The sequence below is a fragment of the Etheostoma cragini genome, chromosome 12 (genome assembly GCF_013103735.1).
Source record: "Etheostoma cragini isolate CJK2018 chromosome 12, CSU_Ecrag_1.0, whole genome shotgun sequence".
In the NCBI taxonomy this organism is placed as follows: domain Eukaryota; kingdom Metazoa; phylum Chordata; class Actinopteri; order Perciformes; family Percidae; genus Etheostoma; species Etheostoma cragini.
The window spans coordinates 13,030,745-13,047,495 of record NC_048418.1 but is presented as its reverse complement, the minus strand read 5'-3'; the positions used below and the strand labels follow the sequence as shown (position 1 = coordinate 13,047,495).

At 40.5% G+C, this 16,751-nt stretch overlaps 3 protein-coding genes across 8 annotated transcripts; all 3 read right to left on the bottom strand.

The window, feature by feature from the left end:
• Nucleotides 1-9: 9 nt before the first annotated feature.
• ssx2ipa (synovial sarcoma, X breakpoint 2 interacting protein a) lies at nucleotides 10-6,528 on the bottom strand. Of its 4 annotated transcripts, none has more exons than XM_034887000.1 (14): nucleotides 6,467-6,528; nucleotides 5,188-5,334; nucleotides 4,803-4,969; nucleotides 4,478-4,687; nucleotides 2,927-3,037; nucleotides 2,706-2,841; nucleotides 2,559-2,634; nucleotides 2,287-2,464; nucleotides 1,999-2,146; nucleotides 1,659-1,795; nucleotides 1,262-1,435; nucleotides 1,060-1,177; nucleotides 727-880; nucleotides 10-605 (listed from the first exon to the last, which is right to left on the bottom strand). In XM_034887000.1, the coding sequence occupies exons 2-14, from the start codon at nucleotides 5,228-5,230 to the stop codon at nucleotides 461-463; spliced, it is 1,797 nt and encodes a 598-aa protein (XP_034742891.1). In that variant the 5' UTR covers nucleotides 5,231-5,334; nucleotides 6,467-6,528; the 3' UTR covers nucleotides 10-460. The 4 variants fall into 4 exon arrangements, with proteins under 4 accessions (XP_034742891.1, XP_034742890.1, XP_034742892.1 ...); XM_034886999.1 differs by having other exon boundaries at nucleotides 6,312-6,511; XM_034887001.1 differs by having other exon boundaries at nucleotides 6,463-6,481.
• A 292-nt stretch (nucleotides 6,529-6,820) lies between these two features.
• On the bottom strand, nucleotides 6,821-12,292 carry mcoln3a (mucolipin 3a). Of its 3 annotated transcripts, none has more exons than XM_034886997.1 (13): nucleotides 11,868-12,292; nucleotides 11,028-11,299; nucleotides 10,751-10,918; nucleotides 10,487-10,640; nucleotides 10,119-10,203; nucleotides 9,938-10,034; nucleotides 9,721-9,820; nucleotides 9,318-9,430; nucleotides 8,694-8,843; nucleotides 8,468-8,569; nucleotides 8,232-8,354; nucleotides 7,934-8,140; nucleotides 6,821-7,795 (listed from the first exon to the last, which is right to left on the bottom strand). In XM_034886997.1, exons 2-13 carry the CDS (start codon nucleotides 11,256-11,258, stop codon nucleotides 7,655-7,657), a joined length of 1,671 nt encoding a protein of 556 aa, XP_034742888.1. In that variant the 5' UTR covers nucleotides 11,259-11,299; nucleotides 11,868-12,292; the 3' UTR covers nucleotides 6,821-7,654. The 3 variants fall into 3 exon arrangements, with proteins under 3 accessions (XP_034742888.1, XP_034742887.1, XP_034742889.1); XM_034886996.1 differs by having other exon boundaries at nucleotides 11,028-11,282; XM_034886998.1 differs by having other exon boundaries at nucleotides 11,028-11,259.
• Nucleotides 12,293-12,739: 447 nt separating this feature from the next.
• Nucleotides 12,740-14,976, bottom strand: bcl10 (BCL10 immune signaling adaptor). Its single transcript, XM_034887007.1, has 3 exons — nucleotides 14,490-14,976; nucleotides 13,631-13,919; nucleotides 12,740-13,513 (listed from the first exon to the last, which is right to left on the bottom strand). Exons 1-3 carry the CDS (start codon nucleotides 14,538-14,540, stop codon nucleotides 13,110-13,112), a joined length of 744 nt encoding a protein of 247 aa, XP_034742898.1. The 5' UTR covers nucleotides 14,541-14,976; the 3' UTR covers nucleotides 12,740-13,109.
• Nucleotides 14,977-16,751: the final 1,775 nt, after the last annotated feature.

Below are 16,751 nucleotides of genomic sequence, written 5' to 3'. Positions count from 1 at the left end.
TTAAAAACCTTTGTTAAAATACCTTTATTGTGCCGTTATGGCAGAGCAGATGATTATAAATCTGATGTCCATTTATGCTCCCATTAAAATCATAATTTACACATCTAGGATATGAAAACAAGTTTATTCTAAACTTAAACATATAATCAGAGACGGTTTATAACCCACATGTAAAAAGAGATTTCTTACTCCAATATGTTCAAATCAATACTTGGTAGATACATTTGAATATAGCTTAAAAAACTGAATTGTCAGTTTTGATTTGTTTGTAAAAGGAAATAAAAGTACAATCAATGTGCTTTGTTGTCAGCTTTGTTGAATGATATGTGCATGTCCATAACAAAGCAACATAAAAGTGCTGCAAAGCAAATGTAGTGTTCAGTGGTAATTGAATTCAGCCATAAGTTGATGCTAACGGAAACTGCAAAATTATTTAAAAAAAAAAGTCACTGGAAGTTCATCAAGTGAGGCTGTTCTCATCTTCACCCAAAGAGAAGATACTCAAGTCTCCACATCGAACTCTGTTCTTTGATTTGATCCGAATATCTGCATCTTCAATGCTGCTGGACTCTTGCCATCGTCCTCGATTTGACTGTCTGGAGGAACTGAAAATAAAAATAAAAAGATTAATAGTATGACTTGGCACAAAACCTCCCAGCAAAAGGGTCTGATAGCAGCACTGCAAAAAAATAGAGTCACTAGCAATATCAAGGGACTGAATAATACCTGCTCTCTGGTATGAGGCGGAGTGTCCGATAGAGTTCAGTTGTGGATGGCACAGCAGCACTCTGTGTAGGTTTAGGAGTGGAGAACGTGGCGTGGGTTGACGATGGGACCAGCCGAGCTTTAGAGGAAGACATCCTCACCTCAGGCTCGCTTCCTGAAATGCAGCGGATGTTCAAACTGAAGTCAATGATAACGCTTTGTACGGTCTCTGGTGTTTGCATGCAGCTTTTCCTTGTTCGTCGTAGTTTTCTGACAAATTTTGAATTCTCTAAATTATGTTTATCGTCATTTTAGTTCGTGTCACCATCGCCTGTCTCGACTGTACCGACTTACTGATTGATAAGGCACTTTGACCGTCAGAAGAGGAACATCTCCTGTGGTCTGTAAAGGGAGTCAAGTTCAAAAACTGATTCTTCAGCCAAGAGGCGCGATCCACCTCAAAGGACTTTTTCTGTGGAGAAGATTTTTATTATTAATATTTTGAACGAAATTGGTACACGATGAAAGAAAATGGCACATCAGAGGACTTAATTACCTCTCGCCCCAGGCGAATAGCAGCCTCCGTGAAGTTCTTTCTTTCCCTCTCAAAGTTTCTCTTCTGTTCCTCAAAGAGCCTCCATTCCTCTTTGAGGCGCTCCTTCTCCTCAAGTGTGTAACAGTCATTAAGAAGAGCTGCTGTCTCGTCATCAAATGATGTGTTCAGTTGTTGCTGCATGGGCAGAAAGGATAGACGCTTTAATCCTTTTTGAATTACTTTTTCAAAATTCCCAAATAATCAGATACAGACAAAGGTTGATTTATCGGCAATTTCATCTCCTAATTTTCACTCGTAATAAGAAGCCTCTTATATTGGTATGAAACTGTTAGCAAATGTTGATCCTTGACAGACCTGCTGATCATCCCTGCTCTTAGATAAACAAGCAGAAGCTGACCTGGAGGAGCTGTTGCTGTGCATGAATGAACTCTTTGCACTGCTGCACTTCATGCCTCATCCTCTCCATCTCATCCTCGTGGGTGTCCCTTGGTATCACCTCTTTATTGGACTCCAGCTGATTCTGCATTTGCGAGGCTTGGCAAACAAATACACCGGCAGCTGATCATCTAAAATCTCATTCCATACTGTAGGTCTCTAACAGCTACAAATTTCCCCAGAATCCAACTTTTTAAACTAACACGAGCTTGTTAAACAACCTTTACTCTATCAACTAAGCACCACAAGAACATAAAGTTACTTTTGCAGTATTTCAGGGCGTGGGGCAGTGCTGCAGGTACCTTGGCTGTCTAACTTCTCCATGTGGTTCCTCAGTTTCCTCCACTGCTGGCGGATGCTGTTAGTGAGCAGCTCCCTGGCATGCTCACAGGATTGGTCTAGAGTTTCCTTGCTCAAATCACCCGCCTTCTCCTCCCCATCTGAATCAGCCTGGGCAAAACAGCCAAAACAAACTTTTCATCAGGCTAGCACATCATGTTACTACAATCTGACACACAGGTAATAATTACTCAAACCCATTTATCAAATTTCTTTTTTTGTGTATTAGAACTATGATGAAAACCTGATACCTGCTCCTGACTCTCATCAGCATTGGCTCCTCTGGTGGGCTGGTGTGGACTTAGCATATGAATCATCTCCTTCTTCATCTGTTGGAGGACTTTCTTAAGCTCAGCGTTCTCCAGCATCAAGGACCTCTGACTTGCCTCGTAGTCATTGAGCAAGGACTTGTACATCTCACCCTCATGGCTACAGAAAGCATTTTTATAAATACGGTTATCTGACTGATGATTTCAAATTGTGACAATATGGTCAACAAGTGAGAAGATGGCTTTCATGATACCTGGCTGTCGCTTTTGTAGTCTTCCAGTGGCTCCTTTTTCCATCTGAACGGCCCAAAGAGTTCAGTACGTCGATAGCTAGTTGGGAGTAATAAAATTGGATTAACTTGCTCTGAAATTAACAGAATAAAGAGTAATAGTTTACATACCCAGTTTTCTATCCTTTCTGTCAACCAGTAACTGGCCGAGGCGTTCCTTGAGCTTTGCAGCTTCTCTCTCTTTCCTCTTGGCGTCATGGCTGTACTGAGAGGCCCGGCTGGCAATGATACTCTGGAGTTTCTGAACCTGTGGAGAATGATCGAATCATGAGTTGGGTAGGCTCACACATTTTGTAACAGCAAAACATAGTGTGTTTGTCATTATATGATACCTCATCTTTTTCTGTTTTTAAGCAGCTTTGCAAAGTCTTAATTTTGAGGTGCAGCTGCCTCTCTGTCTCATGTAGACCCGATTTCTCCCTTATAGACAGTTCCAACTGATCCTGGAAGGAAATACACTCTTATGAGCACAGTGAGGTAGCAGCGTTTTTAACGAGAAATCAGTTCAGAGTTAAAGCTACAAGAGTGGATCCCTAAAATAGAATAGCATGATCTGAAGATTTAATAAGACAGGCTGTAAATACACCAACAATGTTCAATTATTTGTTTCCACTTTTCACCACTCCTACCTCTACAGTCTATTAAATACATAACAAATACCTTAGACTTCTTTACTGGTAGTTTAGATGTGTATAACATAGAATACGTATGTTTCGCCTAGCAAGCAGAGACAACTGTTGAGATAAGGGATCATGACCATCATTGTGCTATTCAAAACGATCTTAAGTAGTGAGACATCCCAGCACAGTACTTGTCCAAGATTTGTCCTTGTTTGGTTTCTGTAGTATAGCAGTCCTATTCATTTCTTTTTGAAAGAATGGAAAGGAAGAACATTTCCTGTATATTTCTTTCCTGCCCTCTAGTGGTTACCAATGTCTTACTGCACCTCACAGACATGTTCAGATTAAAGTCTGTGGGTACACAGAGCTGCATCTCATAACCCTTATTTGATAGCTTCTTGACTCCTTGTTCCTCAGCTTAAACCTAAGTTATACTGTCCCTCCTCAGTGAAGCCCATCTCAAAGCTCTTATTTCTGCCCCGAGGGTAGAGGAGTGGGCATCGAGTAAGGATGACCGAGGAGCCATGAGCACACGATACACAAGAGAAGCCTTCCCAAAAGCCGTGCAGCTGAAGGAAGGGCAAACTCTGACCAAATAGCTCACAAATTAATGCAACGCTTCAGAGGAAAGGACGTCTCGTTCGACTAAAACACTCGTTGCCTCTATCCTCCAATACCTTTCCTCCGTCTCTCCCATGCCTCCCCGGTGGGAGGGATTAAGATGCAATTAAGTGGAGGAGTCGAGGAGGCAATTTCAGGGTTATGAGATGCAACCACTGCCTTGTATTGAAACTGGACTGAGACGAACATAACCCTGAGAGACAATGTCACTCCGGTATAAGTCGAGTGCAGATTTGAGTTGCGCATGCTCAGATTTAAACGTTTACGGCATAACATGTCATACTGAAATTTGTCAAATCAATGAAAGAAACGTCTCATTGCAAACAATAACAGAAGATGGTAATCATTTCAAAAATGGTTTAGCTATTTGTGATTGTTTGATTGCCAACATTAGCTCAAAACGCCATTCAACTGACAACCTTGTTGTTTGATTGCTAACTTGTAGCCAGCAGTGAACGAACTTTGCTAAGTAGGTCCATTTTTACTGACATTACAGAAGTCTCTTGTTAGCATCTTGTAGGCTACTTGTTACAAAGTGATGTATGCACAACTCACATCTTCACTTGTCACAAAGTGACGCATGCATGACTCAAATCTGCACTCGACTTAAATCAGGGAGTGACAGACCCCCGTTATATGTACCTTGAGTCTGGAGTTGTTCATCTGCATGTGGTCCAAGGTGCTGGATTTTTTCAGTTGTTCTTTCTCAAGCTCTTCTAAAGTGCACATACTGCGTCTGTGAATTTGTATTAGCTCATACATAGCATTCAGAGCTGGCACTGTCTTCAGGTCGGCTCCCTCTTGTGAGCTGGCCTCAATACATGTGGAGGAAAGACCCAGTGAGTCAAGCTCCTGTGAATAAAGGAGAATTATGTCACCACTGTAGTGAATGTCCTCTACAGAAATTAAAAATGCCAAATACAAATACTATATGCAATAATGAGCATTTAGTAGGACATGTCTGTACCTGATTGATGTGTGAAATGCATTGAGGAATAGTATCCTCTGTGCAAAAGGCACTTATCACATTGTAGGAGCTTCTGGACAGGGGCAAAGAAGATTGCATTGACATAAGGTTGTTCTGTCTTGAGGGCGACATTGTCACATGTGATATGCTGGAGATCTCATAGTTTCCTAAAAACAGAACAGAGACGAGGAAATTACGGCAACTCACATTACATCTTCTGTGCATTTCTTATACTGAAAGGCTTGAATTAGGTTGCTGGTCTAAAATTAGAACAAAAATATGGGTCACCTCTAGCAGATCCCCCCCCCCCCAAAAAGCAAAGCTGATTAGTCTTTCTATTTTTGACATATTGTACAAAATACATCCCATTAGCAGAGAAACCTACCCATAGATGTCCCTACTGGCACAGTTGTCCACCACTCTCCCATATCACCGACACATCAGGGCACACGGATGTGAGGTCATGAGTTACCACACGGAAGATGGATTAGCACGCAGGCGGTGGATCAGAGGCTCCCACTGGAATTGAGCCCTGCAATGGAGCATCAAGCCATGAGATTAATAGATAATCTGGGATGCTGTTTCATCCACACAGGATTAACTGCTGTTATGTCCCAGTGGGGCTCTCCTATTGGCCACAGGGAACTGAATTGCATGGTGGTAAAATGATCTCAGCAAAGAGCCAAAAGATTTACATAGATTTAAAAAAAAAATGTCTAAGTGTGTAGGCTATGTGTGCTTTCTTTACTTTAGAGCCTTCAGGTCTCTATGATGTTTTAACATGCTGGGAAACCAGATGAGCCTGCTACCAACCACTCCCACGACTTTACAATGCACTGAAATGTTCCAACTTGTGTTCAGGGGCTGTCAAGCACATTGTCAGGACCAAAGGGAGACATGTTAGGTAATGCAACAGTAAAAGCTGAGAACACCATGTTGGTGAGGCCCTTACAACTAGTCGATAAGTCAATTAAAGTGTTTGCTTTTCTGTGTCAATGTGCATCCCTGCTTGGTTAGGTTACTGAAAATGTTGTTATCTAACAAACCAGAAGGCATGCACAAATTGTATCTGAAGTTACACTAACTGAGGCGGAGATAAGTCCAGTGTGCTTTGGCTTGACGTAGTCGTTTTTACCTTGTTGTACAGTAGTATCGTTAAAGAACTGTTACTGTTAAATTAACCTAGTGGCGTAACTGACAAGGTAACGTTAACGTTTGCAAGGTTTGCTAACGTTAGCTAGCTAGTTTGCTAACGTAAACCCCCTCTGTTTTGATTACAAGGTTACAGTAAAATAATTTACTAACTTTGACGTTTAGGTGGCTCGCTTGTATACTTCAGCAAGGTAACTTTGTTAGACTAAACGTGCTTGTACCATGACTTTAATTTTAACTAGCTAAAACGTTAAGTCTAAATTAACAACCACGTTACTAACGTTAACTGCTATCGTTGTTTGCTGACCTGGATAAGCTATTAGCTGTAACGTTATGCTAAGTTAAACATATACTCACGGGTGCGGCGTGAAATGGGTCAACGAGCTAGCCAAGTCCAACACTTGCTGAGTTCAGTGATGCTGTCAACATGAACAAAATGCTCCTTTATCGAAATCACCGAGTTCAGTCGTCACCTCTTCCGCAGCAAAAAAACAAGCTCAAACCTCACCTACTTTAATCTGAAAGCAGTGAAGCAGAGATGCCCCGACAGAAAGTAGGACGGTTGTTGCTGCTGCTGCTGCTGCTGCTGATTGTGCTTTTTTTTTAAAGTCTATTCCGCCGCTGGCTTCAAAGCATACGTCATTGTTATTGGAGGCAGCGTTGTTAAGCAACCAGTATCTGAGCCGTGCATTGGATATACACGTGTGCAGTGAACGATTATGCAAATGAGAAATGCTTTCAGGTGTCGACGCAAGGTAAGGCAGTATATTAAATTGCATTTATAAATGTAATGTAATTTTTTTTTTGCATTATGCTGTGGCAAACTAAATGTACATTGTACTGTAGAGACGTTTGATACACATGACTACATTTTTAAATTGTTTTAATCGTTGTCATCGAAATTATGAACGTTGAGCTAAAGACAAATTGCATAATAGAATGATTCAGAATGAACTAAATCGGTAAAAAACGAAAAATATTTTGGCCAGAGCAGCAGAACCAGTACATAAATAGCTAGTAAAACCATTAAGACAAACAGACCTATATCAGTTTAGTTACACATAGCTACATTTTAAGTGAAAAGGGCACAGTACAAGATACTGCAAAGGATCACATACAAACAATTACACTGAACTTTGCAATGCTTAATTAATTCATACATTAATTTCTTTATATAGGCTAGTACATTAAGGGGAAGCTGGATATGAAAATCAGTAAATCTACTTTCACTTCTAATTGAGTAGTATGTTTAAGTGCTTGTAAAAAAGACACATAGCCTATGTTATGCTGTTATTGTGCAGTCAGAAGGAAATTCCTATTCAGGTCATCTCTGAGAAATCTGTTTTGTAACGAAAAGTTGAGCTGAATATCACGTTTGAAAGCATCACTGAACTGAGGAGGTATTGGCTGTAAGTGTATATTCATATTGTATTACTACTACTACTATATCAGGTTGTTACACTGGCGACCATACAACTCACTGGTCCTCTGAGCACTTACTTCAGTAGTGTTCAGCAATTCAAGTACAAAGAAACAAGTTGAAGTAATTCTACTTAAATAAGAAGATGTTCTAGCATTTACATCAGGCATCAGTATGATCAAATTCTCCATGCACGCAGTCAGGACCCTTCGCGTTCTTATTCAGTCTCGATACTCAAACTCTTTGTCCACAAAAAGATAAAGGCCGTCCTCTTCTCACGTCATCCAAGACAGCAGCATGGAGAGAGACAGCAGGCAGCTGGCTCTTCATCAGTCTGGTATCTGCCAGACTCAGGCTGGTCCCTGCACTCTGCTATGAAAGCCTGAAGCTGGGACACTGGCATCTTGTCTCGCTGGTTATGCTGGGGGGGGGGGGGGGGAAATCATTGTAAAGCGTCAGGCAACTCAAGTGGAAGAATAAATAAAAACTATGACCTGAAAAACATCTGTTGACAGCAAGGTCAAATAATATTTCTCAGTATGGTGAATCTCAGACTGACCTTGATGGTCTCATAGGTGTCAGTGATGACAGCGATGAAGAGGCTGAGCACCATGTAGATGAAGAGGGAGATGAAGGAGTAGAGGTAAATTCGGCTGAACAGCCACACCATGTAGCCCTCTTGTCTCACCTTCAGGAACGTGGCGTACATGTCGTCCCCGTTGATGAGAGAGAAGAGGCACTCTGTCACCTTGTCGAGTGTTCGAAACTGGAGAAAAAAAAGGTTTTGAGCTCCCTAGGTGGATTTATTAGGCCAGAATGACACTGAAAAAGATTAATTATGATTATAATGTTTATACTTTCTCATGGTAAGGCCCAAGGACAATCCAGCCACAGAAACAGTACCCGAGGTAGATCATGGCTGCACAACAGCAGAATCGGATCACATTTGGGAACGCTGCCCTTAGGGTTAAGATTAATATCTATAGAGGAATATAGGTTGTCAGTTCCTCTGAATTTGCATTTGCTACTTCTAACAGGCTGTCTGATGTAATATGCAAAAACAAAAACCAAAAAAAGCATGGAATTGTCTTACATTGTATTTCTTGAAGAAACCAAGGTAACGAATCACGCCGACCCAGACGAGCATTGTGGCGGTACCCAGCAGGATACTGCAGACGTCATAGTTTGTCAGGTACTGCAAGAGGAAAAAGCGTACAAATAGATCAACTTTACACATTACACACTGCTTTTACCCGGAGTCCAACATGCCTATAGTGAATAATCTAGTTAAAATATAGACAATTATATGAAAAACAAACCTTTGTTTGTATTCCAATTTTGAGTGCTGACCCAGTGATGGTCAATATGTCACTCACAATGATGAGGATGTACCAGCCATTCACAAACTCCATGCGGTCTGACCAAGACACAATTTTATTGTAGTAGGCATGGAAGAATATGTTGAACTCCTGCATGAGAGAAAAATCAGATATCGTAAAATAAAAACACAACAAACCAGGATTCATACCATCAACACATAGTGGGTAGATTGCTCAATTTCCACATTGTATGATTTCACGTTTTTACTTGTGCGAGGTTTGTTCTTTTTATTTGCTCAGTATAAAATACTGCCTACGGCTCTGCCCCATCAATAATACTGAGGTTGTGAACCCCTAAAATACAACCCCTCGAAAAAAAAAAGAAGATTATTTTCAGTCACATTTTACAAATGTTTGAATACACATTGACAAGATTGAAATTCTGGCAGGGAAAGGGGAGGACATGATATCAGTGTTCTACAGTCCTGCATCAGATGCTGGTTTGTATAGTATGTGTTGTGCTGATTGTATCAGTAAGTTTTACTGAATAATTGACCTAATAGCTTATCTGTAATAGTGAAAAAAATGGTAACACTAATAATTGACTTGTTTCTCATAACTTACCAACTGCAATTGGATGCCATTGATGACAGATCGAGTGCAGAGGATGAGCGAGATGAAGCAGGCGAGGATGACCACCGAATCTAATGACAGGAGGAGGTAGTCGTTCTGACCAGCTAGAAACCAGAGCCACAGATTTCAGGTTGCATTAACAGCTTGTTTTTGTTGCTGCTGCTTCTACAAAGCTGAGACACACACTGTTGTTCTTCTTCTAATAGTCAGGTTAGCCACCATGCTGAGTTAGATCATAATATACAGATGTTAAGGGGGACAGAACAATGTCACTGTGCCCCCTGCTGGCCTTTGATGTAATAACCAGTTTGGTTATTTTTGTTTGTCTGGCTCATAAAATAATATATCAATGGCTGGAATGAAATTGAGTTTTGATTTTTGAGGTTGAACTTACATGTGCCTTCCACATTCCAGTCTCTGCATTCATAAATTTTTGCATTATGTTTGACCTCAACCTTTATCTTTCCGCTGTGTGCACGATTGTCAAAACTGATCTGTATAAAAAAAACAATTGAGTGATTGTCAAGTTTAAGAGAAACTTTTTATCAGCATGTTAAAAGATCCTAAACACTCAGATGAGGGCGTGGCATTTTCCAGACATTGTCACCAACCATTATATGGAATTCATAACAGTCTGGTAGCTCGTGGTGCCGCACAGTCTGCAGGTTGATTGTTTTCAGAGCAAGGTAGATGTTCACCGATAGCAGCCTGGGCACACAAACACATATTAGCAGGCAGCACTCTCATCAACTAGCATTAAAAGAAGCATTTTCAGTTTACCACAGATTTCACCTTTTGAAATTTAACGAGAAGTTCACATGTGTGGCCAAACTGCTATGGTTGTCGAACGACTGCACAGGATATATGGAAATACATTCTGGGAGGAGGAAATACAGGCAACAAATTAAAAAAACTAAACGGTTAGCCTTTATTTCAGCATTCAATCCTCTGAATATGCTACTTCCTCTTTTCTTGGAATCACAAGTAAATCCACACTGATTATTTTCCATCCATGCCATGATTCAGCATCCATAAATACATCAAACATTATGGATAAAACTCATGGTAGATATAAATACACAAGTTCCACAGCTACTTATGACTCTATTTGATGATTACAATATTTTTCAGTTTTCTTAAGCAATGTGGTGCTTTTGTACCTTTATCAACATGTGGATCAATATCAAAGGTCTCATTTCCAGGATCGATGCTGCTGTTTCTGTAAAACTCTTGACATACAGACAGAGGAGTGTACTTGCCATCAGCACTGCCGTATGCCAGATTACCTACAGTCATGTTTTGCAGATTAATGTACTGGGAAAAAAAAAATCAGAAAAGAAGAGGTGAAACACATTTTTTCATACATCAAATCCCTGTGGTATGGAGGTAAACTCTTGTCTTCCATTAAAAAAAAAACATGTTACCCTGTTGATAATGTAGTAGATGTGATCATACACATCTGCTTTCGTGTACAGTGCGTAGTTTCCCAGCCGGTGATCCTTGTATTCTTTTAGAAACAGATGTCTGAATGTCATCAGATTTTCGTCTTTGAAGGTGACCATCATTTCGTTGCTCAGGCCGAAAGAGACCAACTGAAGCATGGGAGGGAGGGCATACACTTGATTTAAAAAAATTTAAAAAATGACCTACTCTCTGTGCACATGTATGCTTTAAAAATTAGTAAAGAATTCTGTGTAGTACCTGGACTGTGATCATTGCAATTTTTAATATTTGTATCATCAGTTTCCATGGTTTGCGACCCCTGGCTCTGTATTTCTCACAGGGGTTCATGAAGAAGTATTTGAGCCTCCGTCTGAAGTCCTCCACCACCTTGGACTGCAGGGTGTGAGTGGGAGCGCTCCGTCTGCAGCGACCGTTTAGCCTCCTCTCCTCTGGCCGGGAGGCCAACAGCTGCTCACAGTCCTCCGTCATACTCCAGTACAGAATAGAATTTGGCTGTTTTTGAGAGTTTTCTATATATATATATGTCAGACATGTGTTGAAGATAAGATAAGGGTTTAACCATTCCATTCATTGTGATGTTTAACTGGTTCTTCTGCTCACTGCTGTCATTCTCTCTAACTATCTTTAAAATCTGAGTATGGAGTGCAGCATAATCACGCTAACATACGCCATGATGCTCTAAAAACACACAAAAAAATGTTTTTTCAGCATCAATAATTTTTATCTCAACCTTGGCTTATTGTAGAAGACATGCACCTGTAAGACAGCAAATGCAGACTCCTACTCCTTTTTACAATTACTTAACCTATCGGCTATTAAATTTAAAATCTTCGCAAAAATCACAGCAGCAAAAAGTAATGAATGAAAGTTAAAGGCACTTACGTTGTAGATATTATTCTAGGGTAATTGTACAATATCATTACAACACCTTGTTGGGATATGTAATTATAGTATGATATAGTATAGTAATAGTAATATAGTATATAATATAGTAAAAGCACAAAATTTGAGTTAACAGTCAATAGATACATAAAAATAAATTAATATATACAGTATATGTAAGGATAAATGAATTACCTTTGTACCAGCGAGCCACAGAGCGACTAGAGTAGAACTTGGGGCTTCTCTGTCTGAATGAAGATCAGTCACCATTCCAGCCTTCACAACAATGACACGGCATGTCATTCCTCTGTGTCATTTTCGGCTTTTCCAGTTTTTCCAAAACAGTTACAGAATCTCTGCACACACAGAGACTGACACCGCTAGTATGCTTCTGCCATTGATTAATATTGTATTAAAAGAGCTATCAAGAGTCTCAGAAGGTTGTGGGATGTAATTGGTGTTACCTTAAAAAGATGTCCTCACTATCTCTGATGAAATCTGCAAACTAAACCATTTTTTCCTACACCACAACCGTCGAAGAAAGGAAGCACAAGCTGAATTCATTTAGGAAACCTTTATACAATAGAATATTGAACATGACCGGTGAATGAAGTAATAAGCGGGAATAAAGACTCTGTAGTGACAAAACATGTAAAGCAACTCCTACGCTGAAAGAACTGGAAATCATCATAATTTGGAGCTACACTGCTCTGGTCAAAGGGAGCGACTTATGAGATCTGATGGGCTCATTAGTTCAATTCAATTACTTCTTCCAGTGTATAACAGCTTCTCACCGCACCTAAACTGTAGCTGCCGTGTTTTCACACAGTTTTTCAGGAACTCACACCTTTGGTCAAAGAAGAGGAGTAGAAAGTTTCAGAGTGGGTGAGTCATGTTTCCTTAGCTCATTACATAGGAATCAAAAAGGAAATTAACACTTTAGAGTACCAAAATATGTTTGAAGCATCAAAAAGTTTATAGTTCTGTACTGAAACGCTCGTTTAAATTCATATTCTTCTGTACTTTGTTTTGGATCATATACCGATTTAAGTCATAATTTTGCCAAGTTAAACTTATTTTTTTATTTAGGCAAAGTTATTGTACACCTACGTATATTTAAAGAACATTTAACAAAGTGGCTTTTTTTGTTTAATGAAATAGCATTTTTAGAAAAATGTACTGTATATATTCTTGAAACTATGTTACTATTTTAGCCTAATATCAAAGCTAAGGTCACAAAATGGCACCTGCGTTAAAAACATTCAAACAATACTTCAGCCCAAGTGAATTATAATATTATAATAGCAATCAAAGGCATGAGCAACACCAAAAAGAGTACGAGACAACAATGAGAGAGTGTTTGTTTTTATGAGTGGCTGCAGATTATGCTGGTTTGTCCCTTTTACTGCATGAGAAGTGTCTTATTGAGATGTGAAATTAAAAGATGTTCCTGTTTGATGTTGGAGTAAGAGAGCGCGACCGGAGGGGCTGGAAGTTTGGGTCCCCTCCGCTATTGGTGCAACCTGGTGTTCCGGCATCTATGTTGGAAGGGGATTGAACCATTTCCTCCTCCGGCAGCGGAGGAGCTCCAGGGTCTCCGGGCTTTGGGAGACTGGATGAGGTTGTGGAGGAAGCTACGCCGATGCTAGCACCGGCCACTGAAGGCAAGTCTCCACCTCTCTGTAACGATGGCAGATTGAGTGAGCCTGCTACATCTGGGGTCGAAAAACTGCGTTCTCCATCTGGGTGAAAGAGGAGGGTGGAGTTGTTTGAAAACGTTGTGGTGATGACGCTGGTTGTGCTCGGAGTGCAGAGGCTGCTGTCAGACAAGGAACTGGAAGCTGTGGAGCGACAGATGAGGAGGGGAAAAGTGGTCAGGAGAGTTGAATGTGAGCATGGATAACATCTCGGATTTGAAAATACACACAACATATTTCATTTTCACTTGGCCTATTAACCTCTGAGAGACTCAATCTTCTCGTTCTTCGCCTTTTGCACCTCATCTGTGATTTTAGTGATGATGAAGTTCTGTGAGCGCAACTCCCTTATGGACTCAATCAAGGCATCCAGGCCCCGGGGGTTCTCGGCCAGTATGTCCACCAACACGCCCGTCCTCTTGGTCTGTGTGGTCCTGCAGCTGATTTCCTCCGCATCGTCTCGTGTCAGGATCCTGCGAGAGCGCAGGTAGTCGAGGTGGCGTTCGGCTTTGATCTTGTCACAGAGATAGTGTCGCAGTCTGTTCAGCACCTGGAAATCCACATCAGCCATTTGGGAGACACAAAAGGGGAACAAAGTGAGCTGTAGGAGGTTCTGAGCAAGAGGGGTAACTTGTCATATAGTAACTTGACATAGGGGTCTGGGAAGGCAGAGAATCTGCAGGTTTTCCCTCTACAGTAGCCTACTAGTAGCGTACTAGTCAAAAGTCTACAGCAGGTGGTCTGAAATCACTTCTCTAACCTGGTCAGGTTCTGCTCTCGAGTTGTCTATCCCTGTTGTAGCTCCTGCTGGTGCTTTTGATAAGTCAGCTTTAACAAATGAGCAAATACTGTATGTATTTACAAAAAAAGTGCACTCAAACTCCTGCATTTGTGTTCAATATTACGTTTTGTTTGTCCAATCCTACAGTGATTTGGAAGTTGACGTGGGCACAGAGAAGGTGGGGTGTGGGGTAACGTTATTTCCTCCTTTTAACAGGCCTTAAACGCCAAAGTGTCAGTAGAGCAATACATCTGTCTGTATTTTGCAAATAACTTACTTTAACAGTAAGTATTATTTATTCGGAAGCATGATTTGGCTGAATTATAGTAGGCTACTCACGTCTTTTTTAATTTCTGCCATTTCATCTTCACTGAGGTGAGGAACCTCCATCCCTTTCACCCGTAAAGTGAAAATCCAGGTGTTCCGGGTAACGAACGACGACTACGATAAGTTAATAAGATAGTAATAATAAAACGCACGTCATTGATAAATCAACTGTAAGAGTTAACAAATGTGGCTCTTCATTATTTGTCGTTAAAAGGTGGCGTACAGCCACTGTCCACACAACTTTTGTTTCGAAAAATCCCCGGACTTCCTGATTCGTGTCACACACTGTTGAGGTTTACGTTGAAAACCAGAAGAAGAAAAGTAAGGTTATAGAGAGCTGAGTCGTCGGTTTTAAACCAAGAGCCGATTTATGTAGTCAGGTAGTCTAAAAATAAGATAAAACGTCTTACAACAGCAGACTAGGCTACAGTTGTTCAACTTTCCTCGTGTTTATCCGTGTAAAAAGTGAAATAAAAGGTTTCTGCTGCAGGTGAAATGCTATTTCGATTGAGTCCACTGGGTGGCGCTGTTTGTTATTTTTCTCTCTCTTTCTCTCTTTCTCTCTCAATCACACACAAACACACACACACACACACACACACACACACACACACACACACACACACCAGTCATACAGTATACCTAAATATGTAAAATAGAGATTGTGTAAGTACTTTAGGCCTACTAAATTTATCTTGAGGAACTTGTACAGTATCACAGGGTAACGTACAGCAAGAAAAAAAACAAAAACAAACACTCAGATAAACATTCATTCATTTGCAAAATGGCAAAACCTGATATTCACTTCCCTCTAATCATGATATGCCACAATCTGTTGAAGAACGGGTGCCCCCTGAGGAGATGGTTGTCAGGCATGTTTTGTCATGTCCTGCAATGTAATATGTACTGTGCAGCTCGAAAACACCAAGCCAAGCTTACTGTAAATCAAGCCACGACCTTCTGTTACATGCTCAAAGGTTTTCAGTGTAATGATAATGGTTTGGAATGGAGGGGAAACACAGGCTCCAATAACTACGTGGCTGCTTTTCCATTCGAGCAAATTCTGGAGGAGAATTGCAGCCAAAAGACGCCTTTTTTAAATGTCTACTTTATGACGACTAAATATATATTTGTTAAAGGGCCACAAAGCAGCCGCAGACACTAAAAATCCATGCCCACTTTTCTCTGCAAAAGCATTATGATGATTCACATCATTTCTGTTAAACAGCAAAGAGGAGTAGCCTGGAATAATGATGTATCAGCTGTGAGAGATTCAGAAGAACCCATTGTACGAATAGTGAGAGGCCTCTAAAGGGAATCAGACATGATGTAATGAACTGGTTTTGCGATCATACTGTTTCTTCACAACTCTTACAGACATTACTGTCTGTGGTACCGCGTATGACCCCTCTCACATACCAGCCAAAAGAAGCTTGTCTAAGACCTTTAGGGGTTTTACACTGAGTAGCACTAGGAAGATTTTTCTGCCTTTCCATTCTCTGTAGCCAATCTTCATGCCCCACAGAATTTGAATCCCATATTTTGTCTATATTCTTCTTTCATGCATTTTTAATTTAGCATAACATGATTTTTTACACTTCTTTTCTCCACTCTCTCATCATGTATTTGCTGTCCACCAACCATCTTTAAAGGGGTGTCTATGTAATGAACTATAACTATCAAGGGATTTAGCTACTTTAACACAAAGCATGGAAACAGGTCAGACTGGTCCAAGTTAAAACAAAATATATACGCCTACTGATACATCCAAAGCTTCCTTATTTACAAGCTGTATCTTTGTTTAATCCATACACAAACTACATACTGTACATGTAAAGGCAAGGCTGGTCGTAGCCCTATGGGAAGCTATATCCTACATTGTGTATTTCTTGACAAAACAGCAGCACACTGACTTCCTTCAGGCCAGACAAGCATTTACAATTTTGCAGAAAAATCCGTTCATAGTGTTGGATTCAGTAACACACCACAAGTTAATCTGCATTTTTTTTTTAGTTGACTTTAAATTTGGCAGACGCAGTTTTGAGAATGATGTCCTTTGAGGGAGCAGAGATGCCATCATGGAGGCCTGGCATATTAGCTTTGTTGTTGCTCTTTCTTCTTTTAATCTCCTCTATTGGAGGATTAGGTGATCCTCAAAAGATGAACAGTTAGGAGACCGTAGCTGATGGTACAAATACGTTCTTGAATTGTTTACCTTATTGTCCTGTTGACAGCAGAGGATCTTTGCTGACAGTTAGGAAGCTTGCTAGGTTT